Genomic DNA, 21,361 nt, shown 5'->3' on the forward strand with positions numbered 1-21,361 from the left:
TTTCTGGCCTCTCTAACATTCAGTCCTTCTGGAACTTGGACTAAAACCCTTCCTTTCCCCACAAATGGGGAGGAAACTGCATTGATTCATGAAAATGGAAGCACACCACACTGCAAGTATTCTCTTTTGTTATTCTGATTCACTGGAGTTAACCAGTACTGCTGAAAAATCGTGTTCGTCAGATTGACTCTTGAGCATAAGCCTGAGAGGGCAGATTCTGACTCCAAGCGGGGTAAAATGTGGATGCCCACTAAAATGTTAATGTTGGTTATCCTGGCGAGTAGGATCAGAAGAGGAAGAGAAACTTTTTAGTTTTCATTATTACTCCTAAATGGCTTACCTGCTTAAAAAAAAAAAAAAACCCTAATGGATATTACCATTATTGTAATTGTATTAAAATATAATAAAGCTTCTATCTACCAAAAAAAAAAAAATACAGCAAATTGACACTGGGACATATAGCACTATGATGAAAAAGAAGTTTGTGGGAGTTCTTCAAAGAGTTGATACTTTGAACAGGCATTTGGCCTAGCAGTTCATCTTCCAGTTGGGATGCCGGCATCTCATGTTGGAGATCCTAGGTTTACATCTAGACTTTGGTTCCCTAGTCCAAGCTTCCTACTAATGCAGACCTCATGGAAGGCTACAGGTGCTGGCTGGAGTGGCCTGGCCTCTACTACTCACATAAGAGATCTGAACTGAGTTTCCAGCTCTTCACTTCAGCCTGGCACAGTTTTGGCCATTTTAAACACTTGGGAAGTCAATTAGTGCATGGGAGTTTTCCCGATCTGTCTGTTTCTTTGCTTCTCCAAAGGAAAAAAAAAGGTTGTGGAAAAGATGCAGTTACAATAAATGTCTATTTGGTATTTAAAAAATCCACGCATAGTTTTTTTTCTATTTTTGTAATACAAATTTTCCAAGAACATTTTGATTTGAAAATCCCTCTGATTGTCTTGAGTGATGAGGTCTGAATTTGTTCTAGCTCTGCTACTAACCTTAAGCAAACCTGTTAGTCCCTCTAAGCCTTAATTTTCTCCTCTGGAAATACAGGGTTTGGATTAGATGCTCTCAAGGTCACCTCCGCTTCTATGAGATTGCAGATATAAAAACTTAAAGGGAAAAGTATTATGAAAATTCAATTTCTGTGAATGCCACTCAAAAATGATACAAAATCATAAAACATATACAAAGCTGGGGGCTTGAGTGAACTTCTGTAAGATCTATCCAGGCTGGTGTGGTAGCTTAACAGGCTAGTCCTCTGCATTGCAGTGCCAGCAGTCCATCTGGGAGCCAGGTCTAGTCCCAAATACTCCATTTCTGACCCAGCTTCCTGCCTATGGCTTGTAAAAGCAGCAGAGGGTGGCTCAAGCTCTTGGGTCCTACACCCACTTGGGAGACCCATAAGAAGCTCCTGGCTCCTGGCTTCAGATTGGCTCATGTCTGGCCACTGCAGCCATTTGGAGAGGGAACCAGTAGATGGAAGATTCTCTCTCTCCCTGTCTGTCTCTTTTCCTCTCTGTAAATCTACCTTTCAAATAAAAACAAATAAATATTTTTTAAGAGAAGGATCTATATGCTGATGCCTAGCTCTAGGTAGGGATTCAATGAGTTCACTTTATGTCTTCATATTTTGATAGAGAACAAAGCCCATTCAATCTTGTCAAATAACAGGTTACTTAACCACATGCATTCTTCTCTCTCTCTTTTTCTATATCTATATATATCTATATATAGATATGCATATATATATATACATATATGCACACATACATATGTATGTGTATAAGAACTCATATTTACCTTGGAATCATAAAATCTCAGGAGTTATAAAGGACTATACATCATCCAAGGTAACCTCTCCCATTTTGAGCAATCCTGTTACTATTCATGTTGATGAACTCATACTTTCACAGGAGCTGGAACAGGCAAGAGAGTGCCCCTTCAGGACAAACTAGAAGAGGTCTCTCTCCTTCTCCCCCCTGGATCTGCTCTGGGGAGCAGGTTCTTTTTACTAGAGGGTAAAAGAATGGCCTCATCCCACCAGATTGTCCCCTTTCTGATTTAGATATTTCTAAGTCCTCCTTGCATCCTTTACAAGTTTCTAGCAACAGTGTTTCCATAGCCCTCTTCAACCTCAACTTAAAATCTGACTTGATCTACACTTTAAGTATGATCAGATAGGATAGAGCCTGGGACTATTGACACTTCCGGTCTCATCCCATACTGTATCGACTACAGTAACTAAGGCAACTTAGCATCCCTCCCTCTGGCCACACACATACTTTGTTCGTTCATACTGAAAAATCCTGAAGAGCTTCTTAACATGATCTACTGGCAAGCCAAGGCCTTTCCTTTTAAATTCTAAATACCGAGCTTCACATTTATTTTTGTTAACTTTCTCTGTGACGGTTTCAGCCCTTCCTGTTCCAACCTGTCGAGATCACTCTGAATGTTGATACTGACATCCATCATATTAGCGATCCCTCCCAGCTTTCTGTCATCTGCAAATGTGATCAGCATGCTCCTACGCCTTCATCCAAGTTTTCTGATGAAAACTCACTGTGTTTTTTTAAAAAGTCTTTTCATTTACTTGATTTTGGTCCAATTCTTGATAATTTTGTAAAGCAATCTAAAAGCAGGAGAATCTGAGCTATGAAGTTCAATCTGATTCCAAAACAACACAATGAAAGTAAATACGTTTTGCAAAATTGAGCCATGCCTCAATGTGACCCTCACTCTGGTCCGGTCAATGTGGTATTTTGGACAAAGCTAACAATTAAATTGGATAAATGTTTGTTGATGAGGATGATGACTCTGGACTCACAGACTGAATGGTACAGGGGCAAGCAAACACACTGGATTGATTTTTCACTGTGGAGACAGTTCCCAGCTGGGACAACTCAAAGTGCCGGGAGGGTTTGCCATTGAATGACTAATTAGGCCAAGTCAACTGATAATTGTATAATTTAGGGGAAAAAAAGTCACTTTGGGAGCCCCACTTCTCTGACTGACCATCAGGGGTGATTTCAAATGCCCTAGGATAACGTCAGATGGTGTGCTGGAGCTTTACTTCAAGCAGTACCTAGACACTTGCTTAATTCAGGTGAATTGCATACATCAAAGCTAGGGGTGTTTTAGGGAGGGCAAGGTCTCATTCCTGAGCATTTTTTTCCCCCACTGTCCACTGTCACTGAAACCACAGTGGCACTGAGGCTTGGCACTTAAGAGCACAGGCTTTGGGTCCAATTCACTTGGCTCCTAATTCTATTTCTAGAGCATATTAGCTATATGACCTTGGGCAAAAGTCCATTAGCCTCTTCCAGTTTGAATTTCCTCATCTGTGGAGCGGACATCACCATGCCTACTTTAATAGTGTTGTTGCATAGCACTTGACTTGTCTTGTTTATATTCATTAGTATTGTCAACAATGACACAGTAAGAAAACCTGGCCAAGGAAACAGCACACAGGGTACTGTACTAAAGCTTTGACAGGTGTCATCATATTTAAGCTTTACAAAAAACTTCAGGAGGAAGATATTATGATTATTATTATGGTTACCCCACAGCACAGATGAGGAAACTGAGGCATTGTACAGTTCCATCTGCTGATTGAGATCATCCAGCTTATCCTTGGTGGTACTAAGATTTTCACCCAGGTCTGCATGGTTCCAAAGCCTAAACTCTCAACAGCGGCATTATTCTGTGACACTATTATTTGCGATTTCACTGTCGTGAAGAGATGCTACACTTGTAATCAGGGTAAGAGTCCTCAACCTTTGGCGCTAAAGGCTCTGCCATGCTTCTCATGTGAGTCTGTGATCAGGTGCGGAGGAGGCTTCAGAGCCTGTAATGAGGGTGAGGATGAGGGAAAGAGACTCACAGCAGGGACACCAATCATTTCTGTCAACTCTGCCACCTAGGAGGAGAGCCCATAGCAAAGACACGCTCGCACCCTTTGTCAGCCATTCAGCCATAAGCTGGAAATGCTGATGAAAACTGGGGAGGGCAATGTGGCAGTAGCTGCTAGGTCTAATCAGTCAACCAGGGATCCCCAAACTGCAGTCATTTATCTGTATGCAAGTTATGTGTTCATGTTGTGTGGTCTTCCAGGGGGAATAATGGTCCCTACAGTTCATGGCTGTTTAAAGCAGTAAATGAGACAGTGTACCACAGTGTCTAGCGAGTAGGAATTGTTGCAGGAATTGTTAACTTTTCCCCTTCCCTTCCCTCCTCAGTGTGATCCCATTTTACTAGAAGTTTGCTCTTTTAAATCCTTTAAAAAACTGCCTTATGGGGCTGGCGCCGTGACATATCATATTCATTCTCCACCTGCAGCACCGGTATCCCATATGGGTGCCACTTTGTATTCTGGTTGCTCCACTTTCGATCCAGCTCTCAATTAATGACCTGGGAAAGCAGCATAGGAGTCCTTGAGCTCCTACATCCATGTGGCAGCCCCGGTAGGGACTCTTACACTCCTAGCTTCATACCAGCTCACCACCAGCCATTACAGCCATTTTGGGGAAGTAAGCCAGCAGCTAAATCTCATCTGTCCTTCTCTAATTCTGCCTTTCAAATAAAAGTAAATAAATCTTTTTAAGGAAACTACCTTACAGTAACATTTACATATATTTTCTCAGAAAATCCTTTCACTCATTGCTCCCCTTTGTAGTGTCCATATTTGGGGGCGACGTGTAGAGTTCAATGGCTGGGATTTTATGATATATCCCGTGGGAAATCAAAATGTCCATATGTTTTGGTTGACCTAAGCCACAACACTGGTAATCATTTATGGTTTTCACAATGTTGTCATCACTCGCGTGTGACCGATGTTCAGAGCACCCCTCTGGGGTTAAGTATTGTAATCATCTCCACCGTAGGGACGAGAAAGCCAAGAGCAGGAGCCAAGTGACACAGGCAGGAAGCAGCAGAGGCGGCGTTCCATCCCAGTCCTGACACCTCCTGATGGTTAGGCCAGACCTCGCTCCCCTCCATCAATGGTCTAATCCCTTTGAGTAAGCAGCAGGTCAATCAATGCTGATGCAACTGGGGAAATTGCTTAAGGATAACTTGAGGCTTGCCCAGATGACTTGATCACAATATGAAACCAAACCAAAACAAAACGAACAGTAGTCACTTGGTCTAGACCATACAGAAAACCATCAATTGCAGTTCACCTGTGCAGATTTTCATTAGCCCAAACACCAGGAATCCTGCAACAATGGGTATGACAGGTGCAGCTCTGTCAGGGTCATTTGTTAAGGCATTTAGAGATCCAAGAAAGCAACAATTATTTGGTGCAATGGAGGCACTGCATTGCTAAATGAAGGGAGAAATATGGAACAGGTATGAAAACTCTCTAGCAAACTCACTCAATCCAGGAGTATCACTAGTATCTACACAGAGAGTGCAGTCACTCATTTAAAGGCAGGATGTAGCTATACTTACTCTGGAATAATCAAGATCTCTGGGCGTTGAGTCTGTTAAAGCTCGGACAAGGGCATTCATCATACAGATGGGAGGAGAAGGTGGACAGGGTTGAGAAGGTTCCTGCTGTAATGGGCTCTTTGGTTTGGATGGCAGCCGACCTCTTCTCCCTTTCAGACTATCTGTCCGCACAACTGATGCAGAGAGAGACACAGAGAGAAAACGATCCTCAAAGATCATGTTACCAATAGCCATGAATCACAAACAGGAATCCAAACACATTATAGTGGAGCAGTCATTCATGAGCCCGATCAGGTCACAGTGGTGGTGTTTAGAATGAGCTAAAGCAAGCAAAGTGGAAGCCACTCCAGGCTTGTGTTTGGTAATGAATTAGCACTAAAAGCCCGCTTCTTAAGTACATTAGCTCTCTGTTGATTTTTGAGAAATGAAAATAAGTAGTCCTCACTTATTTTTTTTAAGCCTAAAAATATGCCACAGGAACAAAATGCTGGAAAAGAGAAACTTGGAAATTCACCCCCCCAATATATATATTAGCATCTTTTTCAGCAGTATCTGAGAATATGTATAAGAAAATTGGAATTAAAATATTATCTTCATACCTTCTTTAACCATCCCGACACTGAGACACTTCTGAAAACGACAGTACTGACATCGGTTCCGACGTCTCTTGTCTACGGGGCAGTTTTTATTTGCGAGGCAAACATATTTTGCATTTTTTTGCACTGTTCTCTGTGAAAATATAATACCGAGATAGTCAACCAACAGTTTCTGGAAAGAGGTAGGACCTGACAAAATGTATTTTAATTACAATGTGAAAAGCGACAGCACAATTCGTATAATTAGATAAATTTAATTTCCTAACACGCTAGCCTGCAGGAAAAACAATTTTATTAGTGTTAGCTGCTGACAATGAAAATCATCTTGGATTGTTCTGAAGCGAGTCCCAGGAGACGCCCAACTCTGAATGATAAAATCCTATCTGAAATTACCAGGTCAACATAGCATATTTTGGAGGATTAGATTATCTTCACTTCTAATATCCCTTTGGGAACAATTTTCCACTTGTTCTACTCCCCTGATTATTGCTGACCTTATTAAAATAAAATCAAAATTATCTGGGATATACTGTGTATGCTATCACTTTTGTAAGCCCAATATCACAATAACTGGCTTTGTCACCCAATAGAGACGAAGATCATCGAAAAGCAAAATTGAGATTTGTCTAGTTGCAACATACAGGAAATCATAAGTTTATGAAATTCACTTTATTAGCCTGCTCTGTTTTTCTTAAGGAATACATATGATAAACTGGCCACTTTCGATTTTTAAAGGAAAAATTTTGAATTGGCTATTGAAACTGTTTATCACATCCAAGAAATGATGAAATTAAAAGCCTAATTTTAAAAGAGTGAGAGAAAGAAACATGAGAATCATGTATTTTTAGTGAAAAACCCATTACTAGGTCATTTCATAAATGACTACTGACAGCAAAATAGCCATATGTAGACGACATTTGGGCTTTGATATAAAAGCAATGTTGTATTTTTCAGGATCACATATAATTTTGAAATGACACATGGAGAAAAAATTAAGCATATTTTATGTTCCGGATGTGAAAGAATGCTTGCCTTTTAAACTGAAAATATTTATGCCAATGGCTAGATTTCCCCACTTGGAGTGAAATTTTTCATAACTATATTTGGTAAGCCTAGGCTGCACTAAGAAAAAAAAGTGCAGGTAATAGGTTTTGTGTTCTATTTCACCTCCAATTTTTCTCCCAGTCACCTGCAAACATCTTTCACCCAAACATCTTCCAATGTCACTTTAGGGATTAGCTTCTAAATAGCTGACCTGAAACTTAGCAAAGCCACCCTATCTCTCTAAAACAAATCTCCTGCTTGAGAAGGAAATTTCCGTGGGAAACACAACTCCCTACCACAAAAACACTTCCGCATGTAAGGAGCCGAGACTCCTGTCTCCCAAATGAAGTTGTCTCAGGGCACATGTCATTCAGGTCTAACATTAGTTCTCGCTAGCCTTCTCCAGGCTGTCTGTCAGGCTCTGTGCTGGTGGCACGTGGCTTCCCACAACCCTGTAGGCTTGCTCCTATGGATGTGTGCATGTGTAGGGTGACGCAAGGCAGGGTTCATTACAGCTCAGTCCCTGAGCTCCCATCATTCACTGCACTTCATGCCACATGTTGAAAGAATTCAATTTAATGGTGGAAAACCTCTGGGTAAGATCTGCTCCTGCTCCCTTAATAAACAGATCCGTGGGGTGGTTCTCTCCTGTTCTGCCTGCCCCCCACCCCCCACCTTTTCAAGTATAGATTTGTTTTCAAGGCATTGCTGCAGTAAAGGAAGCTGTTGGGGAACACTTGATGGATGTTTCTGGATGTATTTTCATGCTGGACCTGGGTCACTTTCCGTTACCTAGGGCCCCATGACTGTGCATTACTTGTAATCCTCTTCACTGTTTTTTTCTTTCTTTCCCATCTTGCTGCTGCATGTTTCACTGCCTTTGTGCATTCCCAGAATGCAGACACTTGAAAGCAGTGCTCCGCTAAAGCTTGAGGATAGAGACGACAGCTAAACTAAATGGCAAAATTAAAAAAAAAAAAAAAGCTAAGGTTGAGCACTTAAAACATCATCATTCATGGTACCTGCAGGGCGCTTAACATATTGCAAAGCCTTCCCACAAGTTCTTTCCCATTTATCTGCAGAATTCAATTAATAACATGATTGCCATCCCAGTCCAAAAACAACTATGGTTGGCTAGTATGTATACTCATCCATAAACATGTGCATTTTAATAAATGCTTCCTGGTTTTCATTTAATAATGAGCTATTGTTTTATGGCTTTTTACAACATGATAGAGTGCTTTCATATATTTTAAAATCTCATTTGGTACAGCCCTTCTCTGAGTTTTTGTCACTGACAGGAAAGGAAGGCCTACAAAGTGATGTCATGCCCAATGTGATACAGTTGGCAGGTGACAACCGGGGCACTGCTCCTATTTGAGTCTTCTGATTCTCATTGCAACATGCTACCAAATAAACCCTATTGGTCTCCCAAAACCTAGTCAGCCGTTGACATTCTGCTCTTCCTCTCCCTTGCCTCTACCTGGCACTGGACACTCAGTGGTCACTTGCGTTGAAGAAATGACTGGAGGGGAAAGGAGGGTGGCACAGAAGTACCAGAAGCCTGGGAATCAAAGCCCAAGGTACTGCAGCAAGAGAAAACCTCCCTGCTGAGCCCCCCACACCAAGCAGTGGAAAAAGGAGGGCCTGCTCGGTCCTTGCGTGCAGCCAAGTGCTGGCTTAAAGCCTGCCCAAAACTTTACCATTCTAGGATTCAGTTCCTCAGAGGTGAAATACAAGGGTACTTCCGAAAGTTCTGGAAAAATAGAACTAAGGCCCATGACCCTTATGCTGCAAAATCCGCCTTTAGATGTGAGAGGAACAAGGTTTGCACTTGACGCCTCGTGTGGGTGGGATGGACACAGGTGAGTGTAGGGGAGTTCTTGGAGGGCAGAGTGGACCAATGACACCTAAACTCCAGCTCCTAGTTTCCAAGGAGGCAGCCATCCCAAAATGTACCCCATCAGTGGCTCCTGTCTATTCCAGACTGAATTACCGTGAGAAGAGCAAGCTTTCTGGGGTCACACACAGTGAGTTAGCATCCTGCCTCCCTCTCTCTGAGAGGAGAGGGAGAGAGAGAGAGAGAGAGAGAGAGAGAGAGAGAGAGAGAGAGAGAGAGAGAATGAATTTTGGACAGTGGATCAATCGTTCTGAGCCTTCCTATGAAATAAAGATAACTACCTTCAAGCATTGCTAACAAAACTAGCTCCAGCATCCCAAAGCCAGTCTTAGGACTGTCTGAGTCTAGAAGATGAGCGCTTCCTGGAAAGATGAAAGCAGACATACAGGTGTGCTGCACACACAGGACAGACAAGAAATGCAATGAGGTTTTGCATCTGGAAGACAGAAATCCTGTTGAGAACCAGTGGAAAGCTCTCCTAGGACTATGTCAGGGCCTGCCTACTGCCTGATATAAGTGGCTTAAGAAGGTACCAGGAAGGGCCACAGGCCCTGAAACCCTAAGGGTGAAGCTTCTCATACCTAAGGCTGAGGCCTGTCCTGCACACACGCTCAGACACTCTCTTGGGGGCTGGCTGCGGGGCGGGAGATGGGAGAAGGGGGCGGGGCGGCAGTGCTCACCTTGAAGAAGCCCTTGCAACCTTCGCAGGTGCGCACGCCGTAGTGCTGGCAGGCGGCATTGTCCCCGCACACGGCGCACGTGCCCTCGCCCGAGGATGAGCTCCGCGTGGGTGGCGACGGCAGGCTGGGGCTCTCTCCCAGCAGGCCAGACGCGGTGGGGGAGGCCGTGATGCCCAGCGGCGGGAAGGGCAGTGCGGTCGCCCTCTTGGCCAGCGGCAGCCCGTACGGGTGGCCCTCGAGCGCGGCAGTCTGGCTGCCCGCGGCGGCCGAGGCTCCCAGAGGCAGGCTGAGCGCGGCGGCGGCCGTTGGGTCGTAGCCCAGGTGGTGACCGCCGGCCGGGCTGGGCGCGGGCGGGTGCGGAGGCGAGGGCTTGAAATGGAAGAGTGGGAAGCGGGCGCCGGCCACCGTGGGCACCGCCTTCATAGGCGGGTCCAGCAGCGGGCCAGGCGCGATGCAGCCCGGCGCCGACGGCAGCGCGTCGTCCCACATCGCCCCGGTCTGCGGAGGGAAGCCCGGCGTGGTGGGGGTGGACGGCGGGGATTGTTTGAAGTACATGGAAGTACTGGGCAGCACCTCGTCTTCCGGGCCAGAGGCGGGAGGAAGAGACGGCTGCTGCTGCTGCTGCTGCGGCGGCGGCTGCGGCTGTGGCTGCTGCTGGTGATGATGATGGTGATGGTGGTGGTGATGGTGATGGTGGTGGTAGCCGTGCGCGCGCCCCTCCTCCATCTTGATCAAGGGCCGCGGTCCAGATGGCTGCATTTGGTACAGGCAGGAAGGTTTGAGGTCGTAACTGCTGGAGTAGCCCTCCATAAAGGTACTGAAGCTGGGCAGGGACGTGGTGGCCGTGGCCGTGATCTCGGCGCCACCGAGCTCCATGGTCAGCTTGGCGTAGTCTGGGTTCATGATCTCCGTGGCGTACTCAGAGCCGTACGTCTGCGCGGCATAACTGGAACCTGGAGGCGAAGGGCTATACTGGGCTTGCACGCAGGGCATATCTGCAGTGACAGGGAGAAGGGTCTCTCAGACGCTAGCTCAGGACACCCTCCGACCCCACCCTTTCCTTCATTAACTGCCGATGCTGGATCTATTGCTCTGGGATCTGGGAAAGAGAGGAAGCCGCATCCTCTCCCCCTCCCGGGAGCAGACTGGAGGCTTCTCGCTTTACTCATTTCCTCCCTGGGAAGAAAGCTGAATCCCTGACCCACAAACCCAGCTTCCGCAGGGGAACCTGCCCTGTCTTTCACCAGATCTGGGAACCCTGATGTCTCCCTCTCAGACACTCAGAAATGTCTTTCAAGATTTGCTTAGAATCCTCTGAAACTAGAGTGGTCCCCTGAGCCCTAGCTGAAGGGACAAAGAGAGAGGCACCAATGAATGCTCCATTGCTTTATTTTTGGGAATGGTGTGGGGAAAAGGCTGTGGGTCCTCCATATCACACACACTGATTTGCAAACCTAGGAGCTTAAAAAAAGTGTCCTACGTGGGACTTGCTGGCCCAGAGGGAGTTGGTGACATCCTAACATTTTATGTGTGCCAAGTGATGCTGCCCACACACGTGTGGTTGCCGTGTCCCACCCACTCCCACTTCTACAAACAGGCCTAGCAGTCTGCACAAAGTGGACCCCTGTGGCTGACTACAGCCAGCTAGGTGGTGAGGTGGGAACACAGGCCCAGGGAAATGAACTTGGGGGTGTTTGCACCATCTGCAAAGAAAAAGATCAGCAGCTGCAAAGAAACACCCACCAAAGCAGCTCTCTGCTTTATCATATATATGTGTGTATATATATATATATGATATATGTACACATATAGTCTCCGACTAATGAAACTATTGAACAACAGGGGACGGCGACCACAATAGGCAAGTGAATCTCATGACAGAAGATTGAACTCCCTGGAAAAAAAGGAGGCAGTTTCTGTGCATACTTAGTTTCCCTGCCTGGGTGACTACACTGAGCCCCCTCGCAGCTATGGGTGTCCAGGGTGCTTGCCACTTGCTAAGAGGTTGGACCTCCCGCTGAGAGCATCCTCAGAGGTCTATTGGATGACTTAGCCAATTGTTTCCCTTCCAGTGTGGTTAGGAGGCAGTCCAGGGTACCAGGGGGCCAGTTTCTGGTGGTTGGTTCTTCTGAGTGAGAGGAAAAGCAGGTGCTTAACGTCTGTGTTGGATCGCATAGGGTCCAGGGCGTGACTAATCCACAAAGTGAGTGCTTCACATTTCCTTTGGCATCTTTCTCTTACCCACATTCTCAAAATCTGATTGAGTCATGCGTGTAGGGATGAAATCTTTGAAAAAGCGTGATGAGGGCCTGTTGGAAGAAGTGGTGATGAGGGCAAGCAGTTCAAACTTGTCTTTTCTAAGGCAGGCCTGAAGAACGCCCTCACTAGTTGGAAGTTGAGGGATTACTTAGCTGGCTGCCAGGCTGTTGGGATACAATGCCAGGCTCCTGACTTACAAAAACACCTCCTGAGCCTTCATGGGGTCTGCTCCTTTCAGTGCCTCTAAGGTTTTTCTGTCTCTTCCCTATCACTCTTTTCGCCAGTGCCTAATTATTTCTCCTTGTCTCTTGTTGAGGTTTCCAGATAGAAGATGAACTTGCTGGGACCCTGCTTTGCATATCCGCATACCTCTCAGATGCCCATGTAGGCCTGGCACCTAAGCACGCCTGGAACAAGCTCATCAAGAGCTGGCACCACCAAATCTAGAATCCTTTGTTTTGTTGCCAAACTTGTGCTACCCGCTTGTTTTTCAGTTCAAATGCTTCTTTGACACCTCCCATTCCCTCTGACCTCCAATTACCCATACCAGTGCCCTCAAAAGATTTCGGTTTTACAGACACAAAAAGACACCACTTTGCCCTGAGGAATTCAGTAACTCTAAATGCACACACTGGATGGGGGAAAAAAAGGAAGGCAACAATGATGACATTGAACTGTATGGAAGGCTCCCCTCTACCTGATGTATTTGTGTTTTGCCCTTGGGAAAGCCTAATTTTGAGAAATGCAACGCTTAATTTAATCTCGATAGGCAACAACGGTGTGGTGACATTGAGGAGCTTCGTGCTAGGAAGCCACCTGTGCCGTGTTATGCGTGGCCAGCCAGCCATCGCTGTCCTAGCACTCAGCGAATGGACCAGTCTGCAGGGTGCGTGTTGGAAGGTCCCCCTTTCCCCACTTCTCCAGCGGTAGAAGTGGGTCCTGCCTTCAGCTCCTACCTGGAGGGTATCTTGCGCGCTGAATGGTGGGGCTGGGGGTCTCTCCAGTGGAGGCCGAGAGCGTAGGAGGCGGGGACGTCCTGCCAGGCGAAGTGGCTGCAGCTGTGATGCCCGACTCCGCGGAGGGTCCAGGCTCAGGGCCTGGACTTGCCAGGCGATGCTCTTCCGCAGTGGGCTCTGCAGGTGCCAGGAGAGAGGGCAGACAAGAGGTCGCCATGAGAGCGGGCTGGGTTCACCACAGCCTGGGCGGGCGTCTGGGCAGGGCTTTGGCGGGGGAGCGTCTAGAAAATACTACTGCGTTCAAGACCAAGAATTAGCACAAGGGCAAGTAAGGGCACTTAAGGGTACCGGAATGCCTGGGCAAGAAGCGTCACACAGCTTTGGGGGAAGTCGAGGGAAGATTGTCCGCACCCGCTGCGCTCATCGCTGTTTTGTGGCACCCGAACCGAGGCTTAAACACCTCGCAGCCTGTCGTCGCCCAGAAATTGATCTCTTTGCCCCCAACAATTGGTTCCAAACTCGCGAAGGCAGGAACAGCGAAGAAAAGAGAACGCTCGAGGAACGAGTTCCGTCAGAATTTGGGGGGGTTCAGCGAGTGTGCCTGAGCGGAAAATAGCCATTTTCCAACTCCGCCCGTCCCCACCCCTCAAACACAATTTTTACACATTGCATAGGAAATGCATGAGGTCCGGAACGAATGCGTGAACGCCCAGAGGAATTAATAGACTCTTAACGCTTTTCATTCTAAATGCTAATGGGTTTTTGCTGCTAGTAGCCGCACAAGTTTTTGGGGCCAGTGGGCCAAGCAAACAAAGGGGCGTCTTGCAAGGAAGGCCCGTGTTGCAAGCCAGGCGGCGAGGCGGGACTGGTCCCTGAGGCGGGAGGAGTTCCCGAGACGGAGTGGCTTCGCGACTGCAGGCAAGCCGGCGACCCCGAGGGAGCGCATTCCTGAGGAGGCCAAGTGCGGCTCCCGGGCGAAAGTCTCCGCGCGCAGCCTCGTGAAACTTTGTCGCGGAAAGCTCGGACCCCAAACGCCGTCTTATAGCGCCCCCTTGGCCCGGGGTGGACAAAGCTCCGAGGGTGGCAACGTGGATCCCGGTGAGAACAGACACAGACACGCACGCAGAACCCAAATCAAAGCAAATCAGTCCGAAAGAAAAACAAATAAAATAAAACAAAAACCACCCCAAACCTCTGGGGTGCTTCGCGGTCTGCCAGGATCACGTTAAGTTTCGTCTCCCGCTACCTCTGCCGCCCAGACCTTCCCTGCAGGGACAAAAAAAGGGCCTCAGAATCCGCCCTCGGGTCCGGGAAAGCCTCAAGGACTACTGCACGGGGGATTCCCTCGCTTGCCCCTGTCCGAGCTGCTCCGACGGAAAGCTTGCGCTCGGTGGAGCGCAGACCCCAGCGGATCTTTCCACGGCCACAGCACAGGCTGCCTTTCCCCACGCAGCTTCAGCGGGGGACTTCAGCAGTCCCCTCCCCCTCTCCTCTAGCAGGTGCTCGCCTCCCCGCCCCTGCCTGGGATGGCCTCAAAGCTGGAGGTGACCGGTAGCCGAGGGAGGTGGGGGCGACCGCACCACCCGGAGGAAGGAGTTCCCCTCGCGTGGTCAACCCCAGCGTCTGCCCGACAGCCGGGTCCCAGCGCCCCTGGGTGGTCTTTGCAGCCCACTCTCCACCCCAACTCCCCGCCACCTCCCCAAAACGGCCGAGTTACCTAGGCGAGGGCTGGGAGCCTGGAAACACGTTGGGCCGCTCCGGCTCGCGGCCGCTGGCCAGGAGCTGAGCCACGAGGTTGTAAATTAAGAAACAGTCACTACCTCCGTCAAAGCCCCTTTCTTTCTCGTGGGCGGACCAAAGGAACACCCCCGTGTTCTCCTCCCGGTGGTGAAGTGTGTGGAGGAAACCGTGAAACGCACCATTGTGACTGGGGCTCCTCCGCGGAGTTTCCAACCCTGGGGAAGCGGGGGCGGAGGCTGGGCGGGGGCAAGGGCACTGAGGGGAGACACGGCCAGAAAGGGAAAGATTCTCAGAAAGACCCTGCCAAACCAGCCGCATCGCAGGGGGTGGGGGCGGGGAGGAGGATTTCTGGAAGCAGAGGGGACCGGGGGACCGCTCTGGGATGCGTGGAGGTTGCTGTGGCTCAGGGAGTCTGACAGTTATAGGACGAAGCGCCTAGCTAGGCTAAACCAACTCGGAGTAAGTCAAGTCATTCATTGTGCCCAAGCGCCCAGATGGTAGCTTCTTTTCCCTCTGTCCCCTCCGACCCCAGCTTGATTCTGTAAAATGCTCCAGGGATCTGCTTCGGGGTAGAATAGGGGTGCGTGGCGTAGGCGAGCTCTCCCCTGCCAAGGCACCCTGGGTTTCTGATCCTGAACTCCCGGTGGGTGCCATCCCTCCCAGGGGAAGTTGGTCCGAAGCACCTAGCCAAAGCAGGGCCATCTCCAAGAACATTTCTTGGACATCCAGGAGAGGCGGAGGACGACGCGCCCTCCTCCCTCCCTCCCGGGCCTCTCGAAAGCTTCGAACAGGTTCGTCAGGAACCGGGGGAGTCGGCGGTCGCGGGCAGCGCTCGCCGGCCCGCGCTCCTCTCGCCACCGACAACTTTCATTTCTACTCGGTGGAGCTCTCGGAGTAACTTGGCGCTCGAGTAGCAACCAGGAAGGTAGCTCCCCTTTCCCCGCACCAGAGCCTAGCGCGGAGGAGAGGCTCCGGGTCCCCACGCGTGTCGGAGCGCGGGAGCTGGCAATTACTCCCCTTGACCCCCGAGGCGAAAAGGGTAAAACCCTCCAGCTGGTGAGGCCGGGCAGACGTGCCCAGCGGAGCAGCGGGCTCATTTCAATACAATAAACCCACATTCCTACAATTACGCGCTTTTCCTGAGCGTCCCTGCCAACTCTGGCGGCTGCAGCCCAAGCCCCCTGCCCTCCCGAGCTCGCCGCTAACCAGCCAGTCAGCCAACTCCGAACCACACCATTCGGCCCCTTAGCTGGCACCCACCATAGCCCCTATTTCCAATCCTCCTTAAAAGGCAGGAAAATTACTGCCGCTTATCACCGAAGCTGCAACTCGCCGCCGCCGCCGCCGAGAGCATCATTACCATGACAACTAGAGCGAAATACCCTGAATTACAGCGCCGGAGCTGCTGGTGCACAAATCGCGGTTCTCCTCTTTGTTAGAGGCTTTTCGCCTCTCGGGGTGGGGAGAGGAATCCCACGCGCTCCCGAGATCCCCGCGGGCCCGCTACAGAGGAAAAAAGTTTCAGATCAGAGCCCGTGGTGGCTGCTCATCCGGCAAAGCCGGAGCCGGGGAGGGCAGCGATGGGGTTCGGGTTGCGGGAGGGGGGCAGGAGACCCCCACACTCAAAGTTGTCAATTCCAGGAGCTATGCTTCCCAGCGCGCCAACTTTTGAGCGAGTCCCCATTTTCTCAACCGGACGGATCTTAATACATACTTGAGTGCTGTGGCGGTTCCGTCTTTAGCGCGAGTTTCTAGAGAGCTGCCCCGAAATCTGCACTGGGTGGGGAGGGTCAGTCACGGCTGCTGTCCCGGCCCGGCTGCAGTGTACAAGCCCCGCGGCTCCCGGAGGCGGCGAGCGGTTGGCGGGGGGATGCTGCGACCCCGACTCATGGGAGAGTGGCGCCGAGAGGGTCAGCGGTTGTTCTGGCTCAGGCCGCGACCGCGGGGCAGGATGCAGCCAGCCGCCGTTCCCACCTCCACGGCCACCGCCGGAGCTGTCAGCGTTGCAAAGTGAGCCCGGCTCTCCCCGCTGCGGTTGCGGCGCGGCCCCGGCGAGGGCGCAGGGCGCGAGGGGTGTGAGCGCGCGGGCGAGCGAGTGGAGCGTGTGTGCGGAGCGTGTGTGCGCGCGTGTGTGTCTGTGCGTGCGAGTGAGGGAGCGGGTGTGAGCGCGTCTGTGTTTGGGGGAGCGGAGGAGGAGCAGGAGCTGGAGGGGCGGGGGGGGGGAGGCGGGAGGCAGGAGACTCCCGCTCTCCCGGCTGCGCGTTCGCTAGCTCTCCCGGCACGTCATTTATGCCACAGGAGCCCTAGCGGCCTCTCCATAGAGTGCCTGGAATGCGAGACGTCAATGTGACGCCATGGGACGCTACGTCACCCTCCTCCTCCTCCTTCTCCTCCTCCCTCCCTCCCCTGGCCCAGCCGGTTCCGCGTGTGCGAGGGAGGGTGTGTGTGTGAGTGTGTGAGTGTGTCTCTGGGTATACGCGCGCGCACCTTCCCCGCCCTGGAGCGCGGCAGCGGCGGCACAATGGAAACTGCGCCCGTGCCGCCCTTCCCGGGGCCGGCGGGCAGCCTCTCGGACCTGCGCCGCCAACCCCCCTGGTGCCGCGGCGCTGCTGGCCAGAGCGCGCGTCTGCGGGAGGGTGCCGCGGGCCCGCCCGAGGGTCAAGCGGGCCCGCCCAGCTGTCAGGCTCGGGTGGAGTAGAGTTGGAGGAGTGCTGCTGGCTCGCCTCCGAGGCTGCCCCGAGGCTCGCAGCCAGGGCCAGGGGGTAAGGGAGAGGACAGCTCTTCCGAAAGGGAAGGCTGCGCCAGCCGGCTTCTCAGAGTGACTTGGCAGGCGCTGCAAACCCGAGTCTGGCAGCGTCCCGAAGACTCCCCGAGGTGCAGCTGCACGGCGCTCCTGCCGCGGCTCGGGGGCTGTTTACTTCGCGCTGGCCCTCGGCGGCGAGGCTGAATCGCCGCCTCCGCCAGTCACTTTCTGGGTGCGTGCTCTGCACCGGGCTGCAGCCGGCTCGGGGAAAAAGCTTTTTTTCTTTCTTCCACCCTTCGGGTGTGGGTTTCCTAACTACCAACATTCTCACCCAGTCGGACGCACAACCTTTCTCTGCGCTCTCCAAACTACCCCAGGTGTGTAAACCAGTCGCACACGTGTTGAACAGGTTGAACAGCGGAGCGGGGGCTGGCTGTGCTTGCGAGCCGTCCCTTGTCCCCAGGGCTCGGTCAGAAAGGGAACTCGCACTTTCACTTTTCCATGGTTGTGTAGAGCCGCGCCCCTCCTCCAACCGCTTCCCATCTCCCAAATGAAACATTTCCAAATCCCAAAACAGAAGGATTTATGAGTCAGTCTCCTCGCTCGGGATTTGCTCTAGTCTCCTGGGACACATTGGTCTTGGGAGGTTGTGTCCAAAGCCCGGGTGACCGCACTGGGGAAGAGCAACATCTTCCTGGAATCGACGAATGTTAAGTGTGAGTTTCTGGCTGAAAAGAAAAAAAATCAAAGCGCATCAGAGTTAAAGGTGCCGAGTTCCAAGGGTTGGTTGCTACTCGAGTGAAAGCAAACCCTTTCCGAAATGAATTGTGCAAGAAGAAACCATGAGTGAAGCGGTGTTGACATACGTGGTCCGCTGCAAGCAGACGGGACTTCTACATTTAACCTGTTCCTAGGTTCTTAGAAATGTGTGTGTATATGTGGCGGACTGCATGGTGTGGGGGATGCCACTGTCGAGGATCACACGATTCAGAAGCGGAGAAGGTGCGGTGGTGACCGGACACTTGTCAGCTGAACTACACAACGATGCGGCGTTTGGCACGGGTTATCCTTCTTGCCCGCGCATCCACTTGAGCCAGGGGGACAGGGTGGCTGTGGAGACCGTGGGAGGAAGCTGCACGCCAGCCGACCCAAGCCGCGCGCAGCCGGCGGATTCCTCTCCAAGCCTCTCCAGCGAGGAGGGCGCTGCTACATCGCATCCATTCAAAGGCTGCAAGCAGGGAGTGTTGTGGGGTGTGGGGGGCGGGGAGCAGGACCTGGAGCCGCGCGGCGCTGACGCACGCGAGGCGCGTGATTGACGCAGGCGATGTTACTAAATCGGGCGGTTGGCCGGGCCCCGCCGCCGGCGCGCGCCGCAGATAGCGGAGTAGGTTCCCCTCGGTCACCCCCGCCCCTTCCCCATTCAGCGCGGCGCGGGGCGGGGCAGGGCGCGCGGGGCGGGGCGGGGCGGGGCGGGGCGCGCGCGGCCGCGCCGGGATCCGGCAGAACCAAATTTAGTGGGATGGGGAGGGCGGGGGGAGCTGGCTATTTTTAGCCCGGCCTCGGGCGCGAGCGCGCCGGGGTTGAGGTGAGGGGGCGCGTGGACCCTAAGGGGGCGGGGGCGGAGTCGCCATCTTGGACGCGGCTGGACCCTGTGTGGTGAAGGCCGCGACACTGGCTAGGCCGGGCTCAGCGCTTAAGGGGTCGGGGTGAGTGGGAGTAAACCGTGAGAAAGATGGAAAGAGAGAGAGAGAGAGAGAGAGAGAGAGAGAGAGAGGGCTGGGGGTGTGGAGTGGGGGTGGGGGTGTCGAGAGGACGGCGCGGGCGGCGAGCCGAGAAGGCGGAGCGACGCGTGGGCTTGCGGTCCGCCCCGAGAGGCGGCCGCGCGGGCGAAGGACCGGGGCGCGCGGCCTCGCGGGACAAGGGGCGCGCGCGCGCGGGCTGGAGGGCTCGGCCGCCTCACCTCCCGCCCTCGGAAGGCCGGGTGTTCGGTCGCGCCGCTGGCCCCTGCCGGGCCCGAGTCGCGTGGGGGCGGAGCTGCCCGCGGCCACCGCTTCCTGAGAGTCGGGGATACCCCTCCCGGACGTCACGGAGGAGCCGAGGCGGCGGTGGCGGCCCGGGGCTCATCCTGCACTTGCATCACGGGTGCAGCAGCAGCTGCCCTGCTCCTTTGTGGCTTTTTCCCCTGTTGAGTAACTGCTTTGTTAACTGAAAATACCATGACGGGCCAGTGTGATCACCAGCTTCAGACCTCAAAGAAAGTGAAGCTGTCAGGCAAGACGGAGACTACCCCGGCCGGCTGCGATGCTATCGGGTGGGTGGGTGTGTAGAGAAGCAGTTGACAGTTTCCACGTATTACTTCTTGTCTAACTCTTCGCTCCCCGTCTCCCCACCCCCCAAGGTTTAAAAATACTTTTTATTTCCATGCAGGACAAATTTCATCAGTGTCGTGCACCCCACCCATCCACCCTCTCCCCTCCTTGTTCGGTTTAAACTCTCAGGCCTAATCTGGGTCTCTAGAGGCAGGCACTCCTGAATCAGGTGTAGTTTTTGGGAAATGTGACGTCTTTCAGTGAGTTTGTGAGTCCTGGCCTTGGCAATGGGCAAGAATCATGGACAGGAAGCAGTGTCCTGGTTTATCTTAGGGCTTAGTGCCTGGCGGGGTGTGAGTGCCTTCCGGGCTTCTGTCTTGATTAGTTCTCTCCCCACTCCACCCCTTGTGCCAGATCTTTGCCTTCCTGCGCCAGGGCGCCAGTGCCTGCTCTAGTGTGCCCTGCCTTCGCAGAGGGGCTGTGGGTCTGGTGGTCCTAGCCCCCAGCCTGGTATAGAGCTCTCTCGGGCAGGACAACAGTCAGGCTGAGCTTGGGGAGTTTAGTGGCATCCTCTTGGAAGGTCCTGGGGGCAGAGGAGGTGGTTACAAGCTAGGACCAGGTCTCTGGCCTCATTTTAGGTCCTCAAATGTAATGTAATTTTCGTGTGACCCAAGCAGAGTTATTTTCTCTCTCTCTTTTTCAAATTAATGTTTATTTTCTATATCTTCTAAAAGGCTGGTTTACTAGAAAGGCAGGCATGGTACTCCCCAGACATATGCAATATGACAGTTTCAGTCATCTAAATTACCATTTGGGTGGCTTTTTAAATCAATACTTTAATGATTATGAAAATGTGATTAAGACGCTAAGGCTCTTTTTTGGACGGTCAGGTGGAGTGAGGCCACTTTGTGAAGTGTTGGAAGCCTTTCAGAGTGTGTCCTTTTTCTGGAAGAGGGAGGTGCATGCACTGCCTGTTTTACACACGCGAAGTAAAGCAAGCAGCTAGTTTCTGCTTCCCTGACACTTTTGGGAGCCAATCTGTTAGAGACTCTGTAAAGGAATGATTACAGATTCGCGAGATAATTCCCTTTAATTTTGTTTTAGATTTGTAGGCCCAATCTGCCTGTAAGAAAGAAACTACTCTTTCTCTTGGAAAGTAAAATAAGGAATCTGTGGGACTTGTTGTATGTGTGATAAGGCAATCACTTAAGCAACCTGGGATTTCAGAATTGCTTTAAATGCTCTGCTGATGAAACCACAGCGCAGAATCTTGTAGTGAGTCTTATTAATGCAAAGATCTGCAGAGGAAAGGTGTTTTTTAAAAAAACCTCAAGCCAGAAGTTGTTAACTAAGGGGATGATAGAAAGGAAAAGTGAAAGCATTGTTTGTGAAACCTGGGTTTTCTAGCACAAGTATGGGCTTTCTATATTGCATTTACAGCGCATCTATAAAATTTGGTACCTTCAGCTGACATTTATATACTCAAGACCTACCTGGCTTAGGAACCTGGGCTGTTGGAGTCATCTGGTGTCTGATGTGCCTGCAACACCATCCTTCCTTGTCAAGTCCATCAATTCCATACCTGCGTAGGAAGATTAATGTTTCTAGAAGGGAGCTTTTGTTGTGTCCCTCTTAGACCCAAACGTCTTAGCAGCTGCCTTGTGTCTCCACACCAAAACCCCAGAG

At 51.3% G+C, this 21,361-nt stretch overlaps 1 protein-coding gene across 3 annotated transcripts in view; it reads right to left on the bottom strand.

Moving 5' to 3' along the window:
* NR4A3 (nuclear receptor subfamily 4 group A member 3) overlaps positions 1-17,145 on the bottom strand; it is a 39,508-nt gene extending 22,363 nt beyond the window's left edge. Inside the window, exons 1-5 of one of the 3 annotated variants that reach the window (XM_004580956.2) lie at positions 16,338-17,145; positions 12,884-13,060; positions 9,669-10,663; positions 6,048-6,177; positions 5,449-5,621 (exon numbers count right to left, since the gene is read on the bottom strand). In XM_004580956.2, the coding sequence (XP_004581013.1) occupies positions 5,449-5,621; positions 6,048-6,177; positions 9,669-10,661 (1,296 nt within the window). In that variant the 5' untranslated portion in view covers positions 10,662-10,663; positions 12,884-13,060; positions 16,338-17,145. Of the gene's footprint in view, positions 1-5,448; positions 5,622-6,047; positions 6,178-9,668; positions 10,664-12,883; positions 13,061-13,294; positions 13,568-14,600; positions 14,776-16,337 lie in introns of those variants that run through there. The other 2 variants (XM_058672660.1, XM_058672659.1) reach the window with 2 other exon arrangements.
* Between the last annotated feature and the right edge of the window lie 4,216 nt (positions 17,146-21,361).

The sequence above is a fragment of the Ochotona princeps genome, chromosome 14 (assembly GCF_030435755.1).
Source record: "Ochotona princeps isolate mOchPri1 chromosome 14, mOchPri1.hap1, whole genome shotgun sequence".
In the NCBI taxonomy this organism is placed as follows: domain Eukaryota; kingdom Metazoa; phylum Chordata; class Mammalia; order Lagomorpha; family Ochotonidae; genus Ochotona; species Ochotona princeps.